General features: G+C 47.2%; 1 protein-coding gene across 3 annotated transcripts in view; it reads left to right on the top strand.

Moving 5' to 3' along the window:
- SBNO2 (strawberry notch homolog 2) overlaps positions 1 to 18,500 on the top strand; it is a 111,821-nt gene that overhangs the window by 63,686 nt on the left and 29,635 nt on the right. Inside the window, exons 1-4 of one of the 3 annotated variants that reach the window (XM_054013627.1) lie at positions 1,212 to 1,516; positions 11,016 to 11,177; positions 17,340 to 17,423; positions 18,084 to 18,180. In XM_054013627.1, coding sequence (XP_053869602.1) covers positions 1,472 to 1,516; positions 11,016 to 11,177; positions 17,340 to 17,423; positions 18,084 to 18,180 — 388 coding nt within the window. In that variant the 5' untranslated portion in view covers positions 1,212 to 1,471. Of the gene's footprint in view, positions 1 to 1,211; positions 1,517 to 11,015; positions 11,178 to 17,339; positions 17,424 to 18,083; positions 18,181 to 18,500 lie in introns of those variants that run through there. The other 2 variants (XM_054013625.1, XM_054013626.1) reach the window with 2 other exon arrangements.

The raw sequence follows: 18,500 nt of genomic DNA, 5'->3' as shown, positions 1-18,500 counted from the left end.
CAGTCTGATGCGGTTTTGAAAAGTGTCCTGCTGGTGAGGGGAAGGATGAGGGGATTTCCATCCAGAATACCAATCATTGGTTTCAGTGCTCATCAGGCTGAGAGACATGCTATATAACAGCTTGTTCAGCCAGGTAACTAGAACTCCCTTACCGGCACAGCTGGTTAAGAGTATTTAGTAGAGAGCTGCATATCTAATGAACGCACTATCGCTGCTGGATCTGTGCCTCTGGCTTTTCACCCACATGGAATTCGGTTCCCACACAGTGAGCCAGAACAATAAAGCGGATGTGGGCAAGGTGAAGTTAATCAGGTGTGGATCTCCATTTGGAGGAAATGAAGTGTTTCACTCCCACTTTGCAAGGCATTGAAGGAGCTGTAATACTGTCCCTTGCTCCAGACTTTGATCTGTCAGAGTGCTGTTATTAATCTCTCTGGGGAGAAGCGCACAGATGCATCCCGTTCTGTTCCCCAAAACCGAACAAATACGTTCAAACGACAGGTTCCTCGTACCATAAAACTTTGCAAGTAACATTTTACTTCTCCTTTTGGCATCTACCTTTTTTTTAGGGCAGTCTCTTGTTAAAGTTGTTGTAGTGAAATCCTGTTTAGATGCCTCCTTCTAGTCCCCTTTCCTTCTCTACTTTCTCCACCCTGCAGCAGAAACAGGTCATCCCTAGTAGTAATATCTTTACTTAACCAGCAAAGCTGCAGAAAGCTCAAAATGAAGTATTTGAAAAGTGAAGGGGGTATGTGTATGTGTGTAAAATCATAACCATTCAGAGCACACCATTAACTAAGGAATCCCTCCCTTATTTTTGTTGCGGGACAGGCGGGCGAGTAAGGAAGGGAATTCAGCTGGCAGGTTCATCTGAACCCCTAAATCTCTGAGAAAAGGGAAAACAAACAAAAAGGCAGATGTTTTTCTTTTGTCCAAGCTAGCATTTTTTCTCAGACTGGGCTTGAAAGGGGTGGGGGGGGAGTGGGATGAGCTATGCGCTGGCTTATTGAACAGATAAGTACTCGACATAGACTTTGCTTCTGTCCCAAGTCAAACGGAGCCCATCGAGGAGCTCAGCTTTGTTTACAGTGTATCTGTGGTTGAATTACACCACATACAGTAATTCTCATCGCACTGCCAGTAATTTCACTGACTTACCAAGCAGGCATCATTTCCTGAAAGTCAGCTCCCGTACTTAGAGGAAGTAAGAGCACTCTGCTTCATGACTAAACACTGTATGCAAATTTCTACAGGCTTAGGACAGCCGCACTGTATGGACTGGCTTTTTTTCCACCATTTTCACTCCTTACTTTGGCGTGTGACATTTCTTTAAACCTTCATGAGATCTTTCTCTGGCTGCTGCCGCTGCTGCTGTCATGAATGAGGATCTTTCTCCGTTATGTACTGAAAAAGCACGGCTCATTGTTTTGCCCGAGTTCTCTTCTGGCAACGAGTTGAATGCAGTTTTAAAATGTCCCAAATGCAATTTTGGCTAAAGTTTTCATCTCTCTACAAGGTAACATTTACCTCTTTTCACTTGATAGTTTGCATTGTGTTTGCAGGATAGGCATCTTTTAGCTGCTATTGTGAATGTGTGTGCCTGTTTATACATAGATAGTAGAATTTCAGAGCCACGGTTCTTGATGTAAGGGGGTAAGAAAAGGATTACTATTTTTAAGATGCACTCTGTATTATGCTAAAATATTCAAAACACACGGATCACTCCTAACCGGTCAGAATTCTGGAACTAACTGAGAAACTTTGAGGAAGGGAAGCAGTGTGGAAGATTAATCTATTTTTTTTTAACCCTAAAGGCTTTCAAGAGTTTTATTCCGAATTCAGAACATTTATACAGAAGGGCAGAGAAGCACTTGCCAATCAAACCAGGACTGCGAGTTTATAGCATTATGGTTGGAAGGACTTTGATTTTCATGGCTAGAAAACTTCCTCTTAACTGCACAGGCAAGTTGCAGCTCAGTAAGTTAGAAGGAGAAATTAAAAAGTAATCTGAAATCCAGTGTGCGTACTTTGTTCTTTAGAAACAGAATTCTAGCTGACTGGCTTTTTAGCTTTTGTGTTGTGCTGTTTTTTTTTATTATTATTATTATTTTAAAAGACCAAATGGAACAGGTGTTGTGCTGTCTTAGTATAGAGGAACTGACTACTGTTGTGCAAAAGAAGTATGTTTCCTCTGTTTATGGGGAGGGATTGCCAATAAATAAACCTTTCATACCAATGGGTTTGTGGTCATAAAATATTTTTAGGCGCACACACTTTCTATAGTTAGATTTCACCTGTTCTTTCATTTATTTTAATGAACATTTGCTTTGAGGAAGTAGAAACCGGAGCTCTAGTGGCGAGGAGAAAGAGGTGTAACTACATTTCTTTTACACTTATTCCCTCTGATCACTTTCTCAAGAGTGAATCAATTCTTGCTTTCGATAACTTATCCATTTTGGGAAAGTGTCAGAAACTAGCCAGAATGCGGTACATCATTAATACCTTCCACAGCTGAACTGGGAATCTGAAATAATCAGAAGGCAGTCAGGTAACTAGCCTGTTACTAAACCACCTTTGAACTGAGGTGCTCAAAGCACTTTGTGAACATTAATAAAACAGTGAATTGTACCTATTTGAGCTTTGTTGTAAATATAGAACATGTTGGAGAGTTTATATGGCCAGCATCTTCCTAGCTATATTTCCCCATTGACTTACTGTTCACCCCTCGTGAAACTCTATTAAATGGTTAACATGCTATACAGGGGGGTTGCCCTTTGACTGCACTCCTATAAACTCCCACTACTTATGTAACTTGCAGAACTGTTAGTTCTGAACTTCTTCACCAGAAAAGCTTTTGTTTCCGTGTCCATCGTCCTATCATTGCTATAGGAAAAACTGGGGAAAATCTGTGCCAGGAGGCAGTGGATTCAGAAATTAAATTCAGAAACAGACATTCTCTGCGCTTGCCCAGAATGAGCTGATGAGCTTGTAATGCCACAATGTAAAGATCAGGGACACGCAGTCCTGCCTATCTCCCTTATAACGTCCTGCCGAAAAGCCCACTCATAACTGGCTCATCCAGAATTTGCAGTCCAGACTCTGGGGTCTGGTCTATACTACCCGCCTGAATCGGCGGGTAGAAATCGACCTCTCGGGGACAATCGATCCCCGAATCGGCGCTCTAACTCCACCAGCGGAGGTGGTAGTAAGCGCCGCCGACAAAAAGCGGCAGAAGTCGATTTTGCCGCCGTCCTCACAACGGAGTAAGTCGGCTGCAATATGTCGAATTCAGCTACGCTATTCACGTAGCTGAATTTGCGTATCTTAAATCGACTCCCCGCTGTAGTGTAGATGTACCCTGGAAGTGGATTAAACTAATCCAGAAAAGAACACTCTTATTCCAGAATAGAACTGTCCACACGGGGAGTTATTCTGGAATAGCTGTGGTGCTTTTAAATTCACAGCCTATCTTATTCCAGCCCAATTTGCCTGCATTAGATAAATCCTAAGAATTCCATCTGCTTCAGTTTCTCTTTCTGTAAAATGGAAAAAACTATCACTAAAAAGTGTCTACTCTGATGAGAGGTGCTACCTTGGATGCCACATTGGTGTTTTGCAATTGCAAAACTGGATGGAGGGTCGAGTAGGGAAGGCTGTGCCTCTCCAAACAGCCTGGCCCCTGCCCCCTATCCGCCCCTCCCACTTCCCACCCCCTGCTCCTTGTCCCCTAACTGCCCCCTCCCGGGACCCCCCACCTCTAACTGCCCCCTGGGATCCCACCCCCTATCCAACCCCCCTGCTCCCAGTCCCCTGACTGCCCTGACCCCATCCACACCCCCGCCCCCTGACAGGCCCCCTGGGACCCCACACCTATCCAAACCCCCCCCCATCTCCTGACCGCCCCCCCAGAACCTCTGCCCCATTCAACCGCTCCCTGTCCCCTGACTACCCGCCGGGACCTCCCACCCCTTATACAACCCCCCAGCCCATTTACCATGCAGAGCAGCATGTCTGGCTGCTGCGCCAGCCGGAGCCAGACACGCTGCCACTCTGCTTGGCAGGAGCGCGCAGCTCTTCCGCCCAGAGTGCTGCCCACACGGCAGTGTGGCTCTGTGATGGAGGGGAGAGAGCAGGGGAGGGGCCAGGGGCTAGCCTCCCTGGCCGGGAGCTCAGGGGCCAGGCAGGACGGTCCCGCGGGCCGGACGTGGCCCATGGGCCGTAGTTGGCCCACTTTTGTGCTAACTACTACTAGTCAGCCTGGAGCAGAACAAAATAAGCACCCTTTCAAGTCCTGAAGGATTAAGTGGGTTGATCTCTCCAGAATACCTTGTCCAGGCCACTGTAGGGTGTTAGGCCATTTCACCAACAAAAGGACTTGCAGTGCTCAGCCACTACCCATGTCCAGAGGGGCAAAAGGCAGCACAGCACACAACACTCTTTCCAAATCAGGGATCTGGTGTGTCAGAAGCTTGGAACCTACTCCTCTTTTCAGTCCTTGCTGCACCTCTGTTGCTGTGACTTCCCTACCCTCCACTGTTAACTTAACCATCTGTGTCCTGGTCCCCTCCCACCCCACCGCCCAGTCTTTTTCCCAGCTTTTCCCAGCTGCTTCTCCAGGATTTGACACCTTTCTACTAAAGCGCTCCCTGGAGCCAGCATAGATTAAACTCCCTCTCATTGCCAGGTGATAACGCCCTTTTATGGGGGGTGCTAGATGTATCTCAGAACAGTCACATAGCAGAAGGGGATGCTTCACGGGATTTAAACTCTGACCCTCCTTCTCTGCTTTTCACAAGCTGTGGGCTGTGGGCAAGTCTACACTGGCACTTCCATCGTTAAAATTTGTAAAGCTCAGGGATGTGAACGACGAAAAGCACCGGTGGACAGTGCTTCATCGGCGGGAGCCGCGCTCCCGGGGATGAAACTACCGCTCCTCGTTGGAGGTGGTTTTATTTTGTCACTGGGAGAGAGCTCGCCTGGCGATCAAGAGCAGCTACAGAGTGCACCTTACAATGGTGCGGCTGCAGCAGCACAGTCGTGCCGTTGTAAGGTGCGTTTAATTAACTAGAGTCCTTTCCTTTGCTTTCTGTCCCTGGAAACTAGAATAGTTCCCGGAGCGCCGCATGAGACGATGGCATAACCTGCCAAGGCAAGTTGTGGAATTGCTGATACTGAAGGTGCACAAAGCAAGTGTGTGGGTCTATTTTTCATTTAAACAAACTGGCGTATTCCATCTGCCTGAATTACATTGTGAGCCCCAGGGGGCAGAAATCTAGCATGAGCCCAAGAGGTCATTTTCAACACTAATATTTCTGACATTGGAGTTAATTTCCTATTCCCCATCTCAGCCCAAAGTGACCAGCAAAGAGTTGGATGGGTTAGTCACCAGAGGCTGGGCAAAGGGGGTTCGCGTCAGGAAGACCCAATGAGCTCACTCGTGTCTGGGTGTTGGTCCTGCTGCAGGGTAAGCGTTCAGCAGATCGCATGGTGAGCGCCCACCTGTCACTCTGCTCCCTCAGGGCTCACCAGCAATGGCTGCGCTTTCTGCCTTCATAGCTGCAGCTCTCCTGTGCCCTTGCTGTCCCTTCCTTCTCTTTTTTTTCTGCTCCACTTCTGCCACATGTGTTTGCGAACGTTTGCTCCTGAGCTGATCCCCTTCCGGAGGGAAAACAGATTAATAAAACTCACCTAGCTGGGATGTCTCCTTGGCCCTGGCTGTCGCTGGCATGTGACCGTGGCGTTTGCTGTCGTGTCCTGCTTGCTCAGTTCCCGGTGTGATTCCTATGAGTAGGGCTTTTGCTTTGAAGATTGAGGACATGTCCTAGAATTCCTTGGCATTTATCAGTTTTCTTTATATAAAATAAAGTCCTCTGCTATCACTGCTTGCTTATCCCCTCGCTGTGACTAGGACCGTCATATTCAGGATGGTTATTCACTAGTCAATAAGGGCTGGCCCCAAAGGACACTTTTACTCTTGTAAATTGTACTTTACTGTGTATTCCTTTTCTTCTTGTGATTCATTTTGATCATCTAACATACTAAGCCTCATCATGTGGCATTTAAAACTAGACAGTTAGATTAGCCCTTGGAGAGTGTTGTTTAGGGACAGGGAACAGTCCTGCACTGGCTGGAACAAGGGAAGGGGGCAGACTCTGTCTCCATTGCTAACTTCTCTGCTAAGTTATTCTTGGTCAGTAGGTTGCTACGGGGCAGGAGCCACAAGAAGTGCTGTGTTCCTGTTCAGTATGGCTTGATCCAAAGGGAATGAGTGCACCTCTGAAGTGTTTACCCTGTGCTCAGCACTATCTCAGACACAAATAAAAATACTCCCTGCCCCCAGAGCTACAGTGTGAGAGGATCAGGGAAGAGGGACAGTGCTGGGAAGCCTAGAAGAAGAGGAGTTTTATTATCGTTTAGCTTGGCTCTTGGGAGTGTTGTGGAAGAAGTGAGTTTTCCTGGGGCCCTGGAATGCAGGCAGTAGTGGCTTGGGAGCTGGCACAAGGGGGTTGATGCAGCGTGCAGGGTGCTGCACGAGACCTGTAAATTACACTGATGTTTTTGTTACCTATGTTAACCTAATGTTTATGCTCAAACATGGGTGGCTCCAGGCACCAGCGCAGCAAGCGCATGCCTGGGGCGGCAAGCCATGGGGGGCGGCCTGCCGGTCGCTGTGAGGGTGGCAGGCAGGCGGCTTTCAGCGGCATGTCTGCGGGAGGTCCGCCGGTCCCGCGGCTTCGGCGGCAATTCGGCAGCGGGGACGCCAAAGGCACGGCACTGGCGGACCTCCCACAGGCATGCCACCGAATCCACGTGACGGCACACCGCCAAAAGCCGCCTGCCTGCCGTGCTTGGGGCGGCAAAAAACCTAGATCCGCCCCTGTGCTCAAAGCACTGCATTAATATTAACTAATTCTCACACCACCTATGGGAGGTGGGAGATACGGAGCAGGATCCGTATTTTACAGATGAGGAAGTGGAGACAAAGTTGAAGTGACTTGTCCAAGGCTAAACAATGAGTAAGCGGCACAGCCAAGACCTACGGACTTCTAGCCCCGTGCTCATGCCTGGAGACCACACTGCAGTTGTTCCCACACTGTAAGTTGGGAACCGAGCGGGGTCCTCAGATTGAAAAGTGTTGAATTAAGCACTGAGGTGGATCCATCTGTGAGAGGGGCAATGTAAAAAATATTGGAGAACCACTGTGTAAACAAAATAGTTCTTACATCCAGTGCCCCACAGCTCCTGTCCTTTTTGCCCTTTCTCGTCTGAGGTGAGGTCAGCCCCATGCCAACTCTCCTTCTGAGAACACAAACACAGATGCTTATCATTTAGCTCTGCGGCGTTCAGCAAATCCCTGTCCATCTCCCAGATTCCAAACCAGGGTTGCAATGTTGATCTTGTTCTCACATTGTGTAATGTGAACATGAACTTGGTTGCACCTCCTTGCCTTAGCTGAGGGCTCATCTACGCAACAAATTAAGGCGAGGCAAGCCAGGGTATGAATATGTGTGAACACTTCAGTGAAAATCCCGGCACACAGCTTAGCAAACTGCACTTTGAAGCAATATGCTAAGCTGCACTCTGGGACTTTCACTGCGCTAGAGTAGTGTCCACGCAGGATGTTACTGCGAGGCAAACTGCCGTGCTACAGATTCACACCATGCTGTGTGGCTCAGTAACTTGCAAACAGCCCCTGCGCTATAAAAGATTACCAGGGGCAGGTGTCTGCTTTTCTCCCTTCCAGACACATACCAAGTGATTCACCTGAAATGACCCGTCCTGGGTTGGGCTCGTCTGTGTTTGCATTCAGGATCTTTTAAAGAATTACTGAAAATAGCGCAGCCGTGTCTCAGGACTGGCCATTTTAGCCATGGCTATCCTACTCCACGTGGACAGAACAAAGGCAGACCCCACCGCTGTAGCTATGGATTTCTGGACTGGGAAGTTCTAGGAGAAAAATCTCTCCCCTCACTTACTTGTATGTGCTAAGTGTTGTGTAGACATATAGGGAAGCACAACTGCTGCCCATTTAGCTGGTGTTCTGAGAGTAACTTCTGCAAAATCATTGAGCCACCCGAAATTGGTGCAGGTTTCCTTTTTGGGCAGCATCATGTGCACTCATGGCACGAGAGCTACTTCTTAGAGGTTCTATCCAACCCTCACTTCTTCATTCATTGTATAGGCCCTGATGTGTTAAATACTTGGAACTGCTGGAACTGATTATATAGAGAAGATTCTCACGCACTTGTTTTTGTGCCTCTGAATGGACAGAACAATTGTTGCACTGGGGGGTTTCACTTCCATAAATTCTACATGGCCCATATCTTTGCTTTTTCCAGGGTTGCAGATCTAGTACAGGAGGCTAGATTTTGATGGTGGTCCCAAGCAGCAGGGACCATTACACTCCCGTGGGATTTGTTCTTGGAAGTGAGAGTTGGGAAAGAGGAAAAGCAGTGAGGTGACTTGACACATTTCGGCAGCATGGAAGGTTGAGGTGCTCAGCAGGTGTCATTGCGGGGGATTGGAATTAGGTGGGATATTTGAAGGTGACACAGATCTTGAGAGACGGGAGGTTAACTTAAAAATACCTTAATTGTATGAATAACTCTAGCTTCAATACAGCATCGACTGTCCTGCAATTCTTTAGTTAAGCCCCATATTATATTACAGGAAGGGCTTTTTGCTGTTGTGCGAGAGACTGGGAGTAGTCCTTGAACCTGGCCTCATGCTCCTTTAGCTTTGTGTGGTTGGACCGGGGTGTCAGCGCCTTGTATTGTTCAGCTAGCTCCCATTCTGTTAGGAGCAGAGCTGGCGGGCCCAGAACACTTCTGTACGTCAGGGCACAGCTGGAGGCCAATTCCTGTGGTATGGAGTCTCTCTGATGGGACAAGGTGACCCTGCGTCTGGTCTAGGAGGAGGATATCAACAGTGGTACTTACCCAGATACTTTCCTTGTTGTTACCCCGGAGTGTGACTCTTGTTTCTGGAGACTGTTTATTTCCAACGTGACAAACCCAAATGTTGAATTCAGTTTTTGAAAACGCCTGGTGCTGGGTGACCCAAAACGCAGCCACAGAACTGTTAAGAGCTAGAACCCTAAACGGGCACCTGAGCGTCCCTCGTTGGGGAGGAAGACTGGTAAGAGCTGTCCATTAACAAGAATTGACCCAGTCAGACTGGGAATACCCGTCTAAAAGTGGAGTGTAATCGCTACTCCCATGCCTGTACCCCATCAATGCTTCAGTAATCCGCAGTTTATTCACCATTCCCACAGCCTCTCTTACTTTGGGTACTGGGATCAACATGTCAGCTGCTGGCTATCGCACCTACAGCTCCAGTGTTGCTACAGGGAGCCAAATTAGACATTATCTTGGAAGGGAATGAAAGGAAAAGTCCTGCTGGTTTGAAATACTGCAAAATAGCAATCAGGAGAGAGTTTTCCCTAGCTCTTGGCCAGAAACCCTCAGGAATAACCCAAGGGAATTCAGCTGTTCATGATTCTGCGTCCGGGCTAGGACTTTAAAACCCTTTGGCTGCCTTCCTATTCTGCAGCTAGATCAGTAGAAAACAGGCCTTTAACTGGAAATGGAGAGCAATGACTCCTCATATCAGAGACCCGTTGGCAGCCATACTGGGGTGCCACCACAAACATTTGGTTATCTGTCCTAGCAGCAGCAAAGGGCCTAAATTGTCATCATGTCTACAAATGTCCCTCCTCTCACAAGAAATAGCAAGCTGTTTATATTGGCAGACTCCTCATGGTAGAGGCGGAAGGGCCCCTTGGTCCATCCCGCAGTCCCTGCGGAACACTGACACTTCTCCACCTGAGAACTGAACGGCATAGCCCAGCATTTTAAGAGAAATTGCGGTAAGGTGAACAGAAGGCTGACCTTCGCCTCCATGTTTTACAGAGAGATTTAATGGCGAGAGTGAGTGAGTGAAGTCAATGGCTAGGGTCAGGCATTGTGTAGGGGGGTAGAGTTCTGTGCAAGTTTTCCAATAGGCTCTCTGTTTAGACCTGCATTCTTGGCTTTTGGTTCTCATGCCTATTTGGAGATCAGACAACCAAATAAGGAGCTGGATGGAGAAGTGGAGAGGATTGTAAATGGCACGTGGTGGGGCTCGTTCCAGTTCTTGGTAGAGCTATCATGGGCAGTCTCAGCAGACACACCAAGGAATGATTAAGGATGGAGAGTGACCCCTTAACTGAAAGGTGCTCCCTTCTTGTCCAGCTTGAGGAAGGGGAGGCCTTGGGGGCAAGGCCCTGGACTGGGACTTAGGAGACCTGAGTTCTATTCTCAGTTCTGCCACAGACTCCCTGCATGACCTTGGGCAAGTCACTTCATCATTCTGGGCCTCTGTTCCCCAGCTGTAAAATGGGGATGATAATCCTCCCTTTTACTGATTTGTCTGCTTAGACTGTAAGCTTTTTGTGACAGGACTGTCTCTTGCTAAATTCTGGTGCAGCACGTGGTACGATGGGGGTTGTGATCTTGGCTGGGGCCTCTAGGTGCTATTGTAATACAAATAATGATAATGGATACGTGGTGTCATGTTGGGATGGGAGAATAGTTAGTGCTGTTGCTGTGCATGCTGTACCTATTTTGTGGCTACATAGAGGACTTTAGATTTGGCACCTTTCACTAGTGCTCAGTAGTTTTTCATTAAATACGAAGATCAGAGTGACTGGTGCTGTCCTGTCCTTTGAGCCTCTCTCATGCTGATCTGCACTTGGAGAGTCACAATCTAAAAGTGTTTCCAAAGAGTCTAACTTGGGTTCCTGTACATTGCACCAGCAGTTTTTCCTACTGTGTCAAGAAACTGGGATTATAGATTTAAACCCCGCTTCTCTGGATAGCTGTCCTGGTTTACCAGTTCGTTTCGAAGCACCATGGAGCATGGATGTAACAAGGCTGTCCATTTAATACTCTGAAATCAAACATGAGTGCAAGACAGAACCTTGGAGGCACCTTCTTACCGTCTCCTGTAACCAAGGGCTTTTCTTTCCATTTCAGGATTCTTCATACCTCGATGAGCTCTCCAACAACTCCCTCTTCTCATCCCCCGCGGACTCCCTGTCCGACATTGCCGATGCTCAGGACTTCCTGCCCGCCGACAGCCTGAACCATGTGCCAACAATTTGGGATATAAACACGTCGCAACCAAACCAAATAGAGGTCAGTGAAAGTCCCTCTCCTTTCCTCCCCACTCAGAAATTCAAACCTCGAGGCCTGATCTTGCAGTTCTCCTACCAAACAGCTGCCCCAGGACTTAGGAAATCCATTAGGGGTGAAGCAACCCTCCCTTCAGACCCAAATGAAGTTCTGCTGCCAGTGAAGCTGATTCAGTGTCTCAGGGAGGGCTCTGGACACCCCATTCTAATGACATTTCAAAGGGCTCCAGCTTAAAATAGGTTCAGTCCCTGGTTTTGAACCTCTTCATTGTGGGTCCTCCATTGCACTTGTTGCACTGGCGTAGTCCATTGAAATCGGTGGAATGTTAGGACACACCTGTAAATAATACTTTGCACTCTTTCAAAGCACTGTACAAACATTAGCTTAGCCTCCCCACAGCCTGGTCAGGTAGGTATGTTCAGCATCCCAGTGAAAGTGTGTACTTAGAACATTCAGCCACCAAGCTGCCTGTATGCAGGGTAGCTACAGTGTATTGTTGTGTTGGGTCCATTAGAAATATTTTCGGCTAGATCGTTATGCTACAGTGAGCTGTTCCAGTACCTATGTCTATCATACATTCCTTTTCTATGGTAAATATTTCTTCTTTTGTGACAGCAGTAAAATTCAAACCCTATATTGGTTTGAGAGTGGTCCCAAAACACTCTAGTTTTTAGTGTGGCTGCCCATTAAACAACATCCCACTCCCTCCTTTCCATCCAGTTAATTAGTACTGCTCATTTATTATTGTACAACCTGGTATCAGCCACTGGTATTGGGGAGGAGTTTGGATAGTTAGATCAGGGCCGGCTCCAGGCACCAGCCCACCAAGCTTGTGCTTGGGGCGGCACCTGGAGGGGGGTGGCACGGCGCTCCGGCCCCCGGGGAGAGCGGGGCCACGGCCGGGCTCGCTGCCCTCCCCCCTGGCTGGGGCTCACCGCCCTCTCGCCGCCCTGCCCCCTGCGCTCTGGCCGCTGGGGGGAGAGCGGAGCCCCCGCCGGGGCTCGCCGCCCTCCCCCAGGGGGGCGGCAAAAAAGCCAGAGCCGGCCCTGAGTTAGATGAACTGGTAGCATAGAAATGTGAGAAATCTCTAGTTTTGATTTTGTAGTGAGTGCTCACTACCATGCACTTTCGGTTTCCCGGTACACCACTGTCCTCTGTTTGCTGTCATACAGATCCCTGTGGAAAGCAAGTCTGACGCCAGCCTTGGCGAACCCATTAAAACTGGGTCGCAACATACTTTGGGGTCCCAATCCACAATTTGAGAACCGCTAATCTAAGGCTATGTCTGCAATACGAGCTAGGGGTGTGATTCCCATGCTCAGTCTTGAGTTTAGTGTGTAGGTGATGGATGATGTTGGTGGCCTGTAATATATAGGAGTTCAGACTAGATTATCTGGTGGTTTCTTCTGGCCTTAAACTGTAACTCTGACATGCTCTCTTCAAGCATACCCACTGGTTTCAGGTGAGTTGTACTCACTGCTACCACGTTTACGCTGCTATTTGTACTTACGCTAGCTCAAGTGTGCAAACGTGAGCAGGAGACTCATAACCCTAGCTTGTAGTGTAGACATAGCTGAAGATAGGTCGGTAACTAGACAAGTTTGAACCTAGAGCACGAGAAGCTTGAGGGGAAAGGAAGAGCTGAATCATTTTAATGAAAGAAATGTCTGAAGGGGCCACACTTGGATGCATTGAAGTTGTTGATGTCTTATTGTGCCCATTCTTTCATTTATTTTTTTAACTTGGAAGCTTAAAAGACTGTTAAGAATGTAGCTCCTTCGAGTGTGTGTTTTCTAAACACACAAACTGAGTTCAGGATTAGACATGTGAAAAGTCTTCATGTACAAGATATACAATAATAATATGCTGAGCAGCACAAAGAAAGCAAGAGAAATGGGTAATGTTTTGTGGGTGTGTGAAACTAACGCTTTGTCAGAACAATAGCCACTGTTACTGTTGGATGCTGCCATTTATATCTTCCTGTCTGCCAATTAAAATTACCACCCTGAGCCATCACCTTCCTTCACACTGATTGGGTTCATAACAGGACAATTAGCTCAGTGGAGTTCCATTTGTCAGTAACTTCCTTGTGGAAAAAATAACTGGTTGTTTTGAACATTGTTTTATCTTTGCTCTCTGTATTCTGAGGGTTTTTTTTATCGATTGTTCCCAGCATTTCCTCACGGAATGAGTTAATTTAGTACATGCTCCATCAGGATTTCAGTTTCATTTTTGCATAGGTGGCTATAATTCGCAGTATACTGGCAAAATAGATTACCTGATAGAGAGCACTGAGTGGTAGAGTTTTTTTATCTGAATTTTCAGTACATAATTTTCATTATATTAAAGAAGACAAGGGAGCGATGTATTGCAAGAGCATGAGACGAAAGATTTAATTTTAACATTCAGCACATGATAATGTGAGTTTATGACATTGCTTGTATGATTGTTGCAAGATAAGCGTCATGTGAATAATCTCCCCCTGTGTATTTATTCAAACCACAATAATATTAATATTCCATAAGACTGCAGATGTTTTTGCTTTTGCATAGCCATATACTGCTTTAACAGAGCTGCAGTATAAAAGTGAGCTATCAGTTGTGTGATGTCAGGAATAACTCAGCCTGACATGATCCTAATCAGTTCTGATGTGGTGATTTTATTCCATTTTGGTTGATCAAATATCTGTTTCCGTAGAAACAAGATAAAGCCGTGAAACATTGTTAGGACATTTGTAAATTTCATTGTCTAAATTCAAAGCTGGTAATGTCTGATGTGTTAACTTTGCAAGTTTTTACAAGTGAAGGCTAGTGAGGCAGCACCAGCCAGCATCCTCCTTTGACACGTCCCAGGCTCCTACATGCACTCTGCTTATGGGAATTGCATTGCTGGTCCTGCTAGTCCAGGGTCCTATCTCTGACGGTGACTAGGACCAGATGCTTCAGAAAAGGTGCAAGAAGATGCCTGGCAGACAGTTCTAGAATAAGTTCCCTATCAGTTAGTAGTTAGTTTATGCCCTGAAACATGAGGGTTTGACCTTTTATTTTTTTTCATATTAACATAGCAATAGAATCTCTCATTGTATTTAATCCTCTTTAAAATCTTACTAAGCTCTCTGCGTCAATGATGTCATGTGGCAGTGAGTTCCACGAGCGAATGATAGGTTACGTAAAGAGCATTTCCTTTTTTCAATTTTACATCTGTTGCCTTTTAGTGGGGGAGGGTGCCTACTCAGCGTGAGAGGAAGAACATTTGGGAAACACTTCACAATTAGACTCTGCATTTCTAAGCTTCACTGATAAACTCTGATCCCATATGCTGTATATACAGCCTCCATTCAAAATGTGGTTGACTACACCCCTGAGAAGGGGGAATAGATGAACTCCATGACAGGCCTTATTTGCCCATCCCGGATGAGATGTTACAACTAATAGGGGGAAGAGGCGTTTATAACGACACGTTAGTTCTGTTTTATCATTTCAGGAAGAGGGACAGTGGGAAGGAAAACCACCCTGCAAAATATCTTAGGCATTCAGCAGACAAAACACACTTGCATAATTTGTCCGGGGATTGTGAAATGTCATTTTAAAATACTCATTGCAGTCTAATATGATTTTTCACAAACATTTCAAAAGAACCCCTTGAGTTCTTCAAATCAGTAAAGCAAAGATTAACCCTTTGAAGCCTGCAGGTGGCGTTTTCGTGACCAGTCAATGCATTTTAGTAATGGTGATCATTCACGGCACTTTTTAAAAACTGAGACCCTTCCTCCCAGCCAGATCCAGAGGAGTAATATTTATACAGAGAGGAGTCAACTGACAATTTCATTTTCTATTGTAGTATTAGTGAGACAGGCACAAAAGGGAAATAAAATATGGTAAGGAGGGAAAAAATTGAATAAAATGAAGATTCAGTGATGCAGTTGTCAGTTGCTTTATTAAGTGGGCGTCTCTCCTGCATTCTTCCCTCTGTTCTTATATGTGGAGTGTACATCTTTTACACAGTGTTCTCCTACATGGAACATATGTTACAGAGAGGAGTAAACTAGTGGGTGGATCGGAAGAGAGAAGGGGAGGAATTGTAGAAATTAGAGTGGGAACTGGCCTATTAGATCATCCAGTCCAATTCCTTATCGCTGCAGGATTGTTCCCTGGTGTACATTTTCTAATGTCTCTACCAGTCAGGGCCGGCTCCAAGTTTTTTGCCGCCCCAAGCAAAAAAATTTTCCCGTGCGCACCCTCCCCTCCTCCCCCCCCAAATCCCCGGCCCCACCTCCTCCCCCGGGTGCACTGCATTTCCCCTCCTACCCCTCCATCCCAGGCTTGCCTGGGAGGGAGGGGGAGAAGCGGAGTGGCGGCGCGCTCGGGGGAGGAGGTGGTGGTGAGCTTGGGGGGGAGTGGTTCCTTCCCTCCCCCCCCCCCCCCCCCGGTTACTTCCTGCGACCCTCCCCGCGCCTCCCACCGCCGCAGCTCACCTCTGCTCAGGGCTGGCTCCCGACTTTTTGTGCCCCAAGCCAAAAATAAAAAAAAAAAGGAGCCGGAGTGCCGCTCCTTGGAAAGTGCCACCCCAAACAATGCTTGGAGCACTGGTGCCTAGAGCCGACTCTGCTACCAGTTATTATTAAATGCCCCAAGCAGTGGGACGTCCACCACTTTCTTTAGGACACTGTTCCACCTGAGATGAAGATCTAGGGGCACCAGTGAGAGCTGTGCGCAACAGCCATATTGGTATATCTGAGCTTATACGGTTTATACGTTGAAGATGCCATGAGTCAAGGAAAGATCTGGGTTATCTTTGCAATAAAGAATCATCTTTCCTTGTCAGAGCTCTGCCCTTCCATTCCAATGGTATGAGGAGATCTGAGTCTTTTCTAGCGCCTGAGTAGAAACTTTTGTACCTGCTCTCCAGCTTTCGTGGCATTGGAAACATCTCTGCCAGCTTCTTTCTGGTAAATCTGACTCAGGCTTCCAGTAATGAAGGACAATTTCTTGCTTGCTTGCTTGCTTTCTTTCTTAGTAAACAATTACAGAGTGTTTGCTTCTGGCCTTCCAATGGCTCACTTCTGCCTTTGGAGGGTGTCTGTCTGTATAGACTTGGCACCCGTCTCTGACTGTAAATTGGAAGCAATGTTGCTTATGGAGCAGTTGATTACTTTTAGACTCCATGATTTGCTGGCTTGATTTTGTTCTTCCTTTCAGGAAATTCCAGTATGATTTTGGTAGTGTAGAGCCAGAAAAAGGTTCTCATCAATTGTGTCTTCCCAGCTGGAAGTGTCTTGGGAGCCCTCTTTACTAGTTGTGGTCTGGTGCCTGCAGATGTTATGACAATAATGAGCTCTGACGTAGCACTTTTCATCCAGAGATCTCCAGCTATCCCATACTGCAGTCTGATCCCATTGGTTGATGACTCCCAGGGTTCCTGGTTGAGTTCCCCAGTGCAGAATGGTGCCAATGAGCAGGAAGCGCTGAGAAAACCTGCAGCACCACTTTAGAGTCTTAAACCACAATGTTTCGGGAATGGTGCAGCAGGTTTCTACAGAGCTGCTTCCAAGACAGATAGGAAAACAGCCTTCTGTTCATGCATGCAGATCAATCTTAATCATTCCCACTGCAGAGAGAACTCATGGTGCCCTTGAGAACACCATTCAGATGCTGAAAGGGATATTTGCCTTATAAATCCTCTGAGAGTGGCAGGATTTGTACATATAATTCATTAACCAGTGGAAGGCGGGTGAATAAACACAGCACGTCAAAGACAAGGCTACGCCCTGAGGAGTTCAGTGTTTGAGGGCAAACGTGGCGTTTCAAGATGACCCGTTTTAACACACATGCGGCTGTTACGACGTTGTAGGAAAGACTGCCATCTTGCAGGCACATTCGCATCGTGGAAGGAAGCACACGTCTCGCCATGTCTGCCTGCACACACACAACATTCTCACTCTTCATGGGAAAATATCCATCTTGGCTAGTTCTCCAGCGTGCGTGTGACACACAACTTGGAAGAGGCATGCAGAGCAAATCAAGCCACTGTAATACATAAGTACCTCAGTCCTGGGCACAGGACAAAAGTGGATTGTTTTTGTGCTTTCCTTTCATGACCTGTCACTGTTGGTTTGGATGGATGGGTATTAAAGCTGCTTTCTCAGATGTGTGTTTTCTATTCCAGCTGTTCTCTCCCAGCAGACCGTTCACAGGCTTAGAAAGTTTGGAAGACCATCCCCCAAACACCCCACTCCTCATAAGCTATCAGGTGAGGAAGAGCATCTGACTCTGCGGGAACAGGCACGAGGCACTTACCCAGATATGAAAAAAAAGATCTGGCTAAAGGTCTCCCCTGGAAAAGCCATGATTGAAGAATCAGTCAGATGTTTCTCTAGCCACCGCCCTTCCCCCACAGAGTCTTACATTTCCCTCATTGGAGCTTCACTGATTTGAGGGAGTGATATCTGCTTCCTCTACAATTGAGCTCTAAACCACATTAGCTAACAGTATTTAAAGGCTATTCTGGTTTAAAATGATGTGGTTTGGCACCCACGGTAGGTGGGATCAGGCTGTGTTCTCAACTGGTTTCGATCCCTTGTGTAGCTCAAGTTAGAGCACAGTTGGGTCCTGCTCACACTGGCCAGCCAAACCGTCTTAGAAACTGCTCTTATCACTGCTCCCTAGTACAGTATGGACTGGGCTGTAAAGGTGGCTTGCAATACAGTTACTGGACCACATGGGAGAGGCCCTCTCAGTCAGTTTGCCCTGTGCTGCTGTGTTGTATCAATGAGACGAGTTGAAGTTGAGGGGCAAGTTTGTGTGCTTGGGATGGGAGGCTTTAAATGATGGTACTTGGCATGTACCTAATACTACACGTCCAAAGCTCTGTGGGATGTTAATATTCAATCCACATCATGTGTCATTTCAGTCGCAAACTCCTGTGGAGGAGGATGACGAAGGTGATGAGGAAGAAACAGAGGAGTTGGGGCACACGGAGACCTATGCAGATTATGTACCGTCAAAATGTGAGCGGCGTGACAGCCTTTTCGTTTTGCCTCGCTGTCCGATGTGGGACGCTGATTTCGGAGCCCTTGCTGCTCGGCCTAATACTCCCTGGTTTCTGCAGCGGAGGACGGTGGCGTTGCATTGCAGCCCCCACATGCACATTTTTGTAGCTAAGCTTTGCAGGCCAGTTTACCTGAGCCCGTGTGCTGTTCCGCTCTCTGCGGTCTCCCTGGTTTAACAGCAAACCTGGCCGTGGCGTTTTATCGAGGGTGGGGCCGAGCAGATTTTCAGCCATCTCCATTTTCCCCTGGAAAAAAGGGGGCTGGTGATATTGGGGATT

The sequence above is a fragment of the Malaclemys terrapin genome, chromosome 24 (genome assembly GCF_027887155.1).
Source record: "Malaclemys terrapin pileata isolate rMalTer1 chromosome 24, rMalTer1.hap1, whole genome shotgun sequence".
Lineage (NCBI taxonomy): Eukaryota > Metazoa > Chordata > Testudines > Emydidae > Malaclemys > Malaclemys terrapin.
Note: the sequence above shows the minus strand (reverse complement) of the source record. Positions and strands in the feature narration are given on the sequence as shown.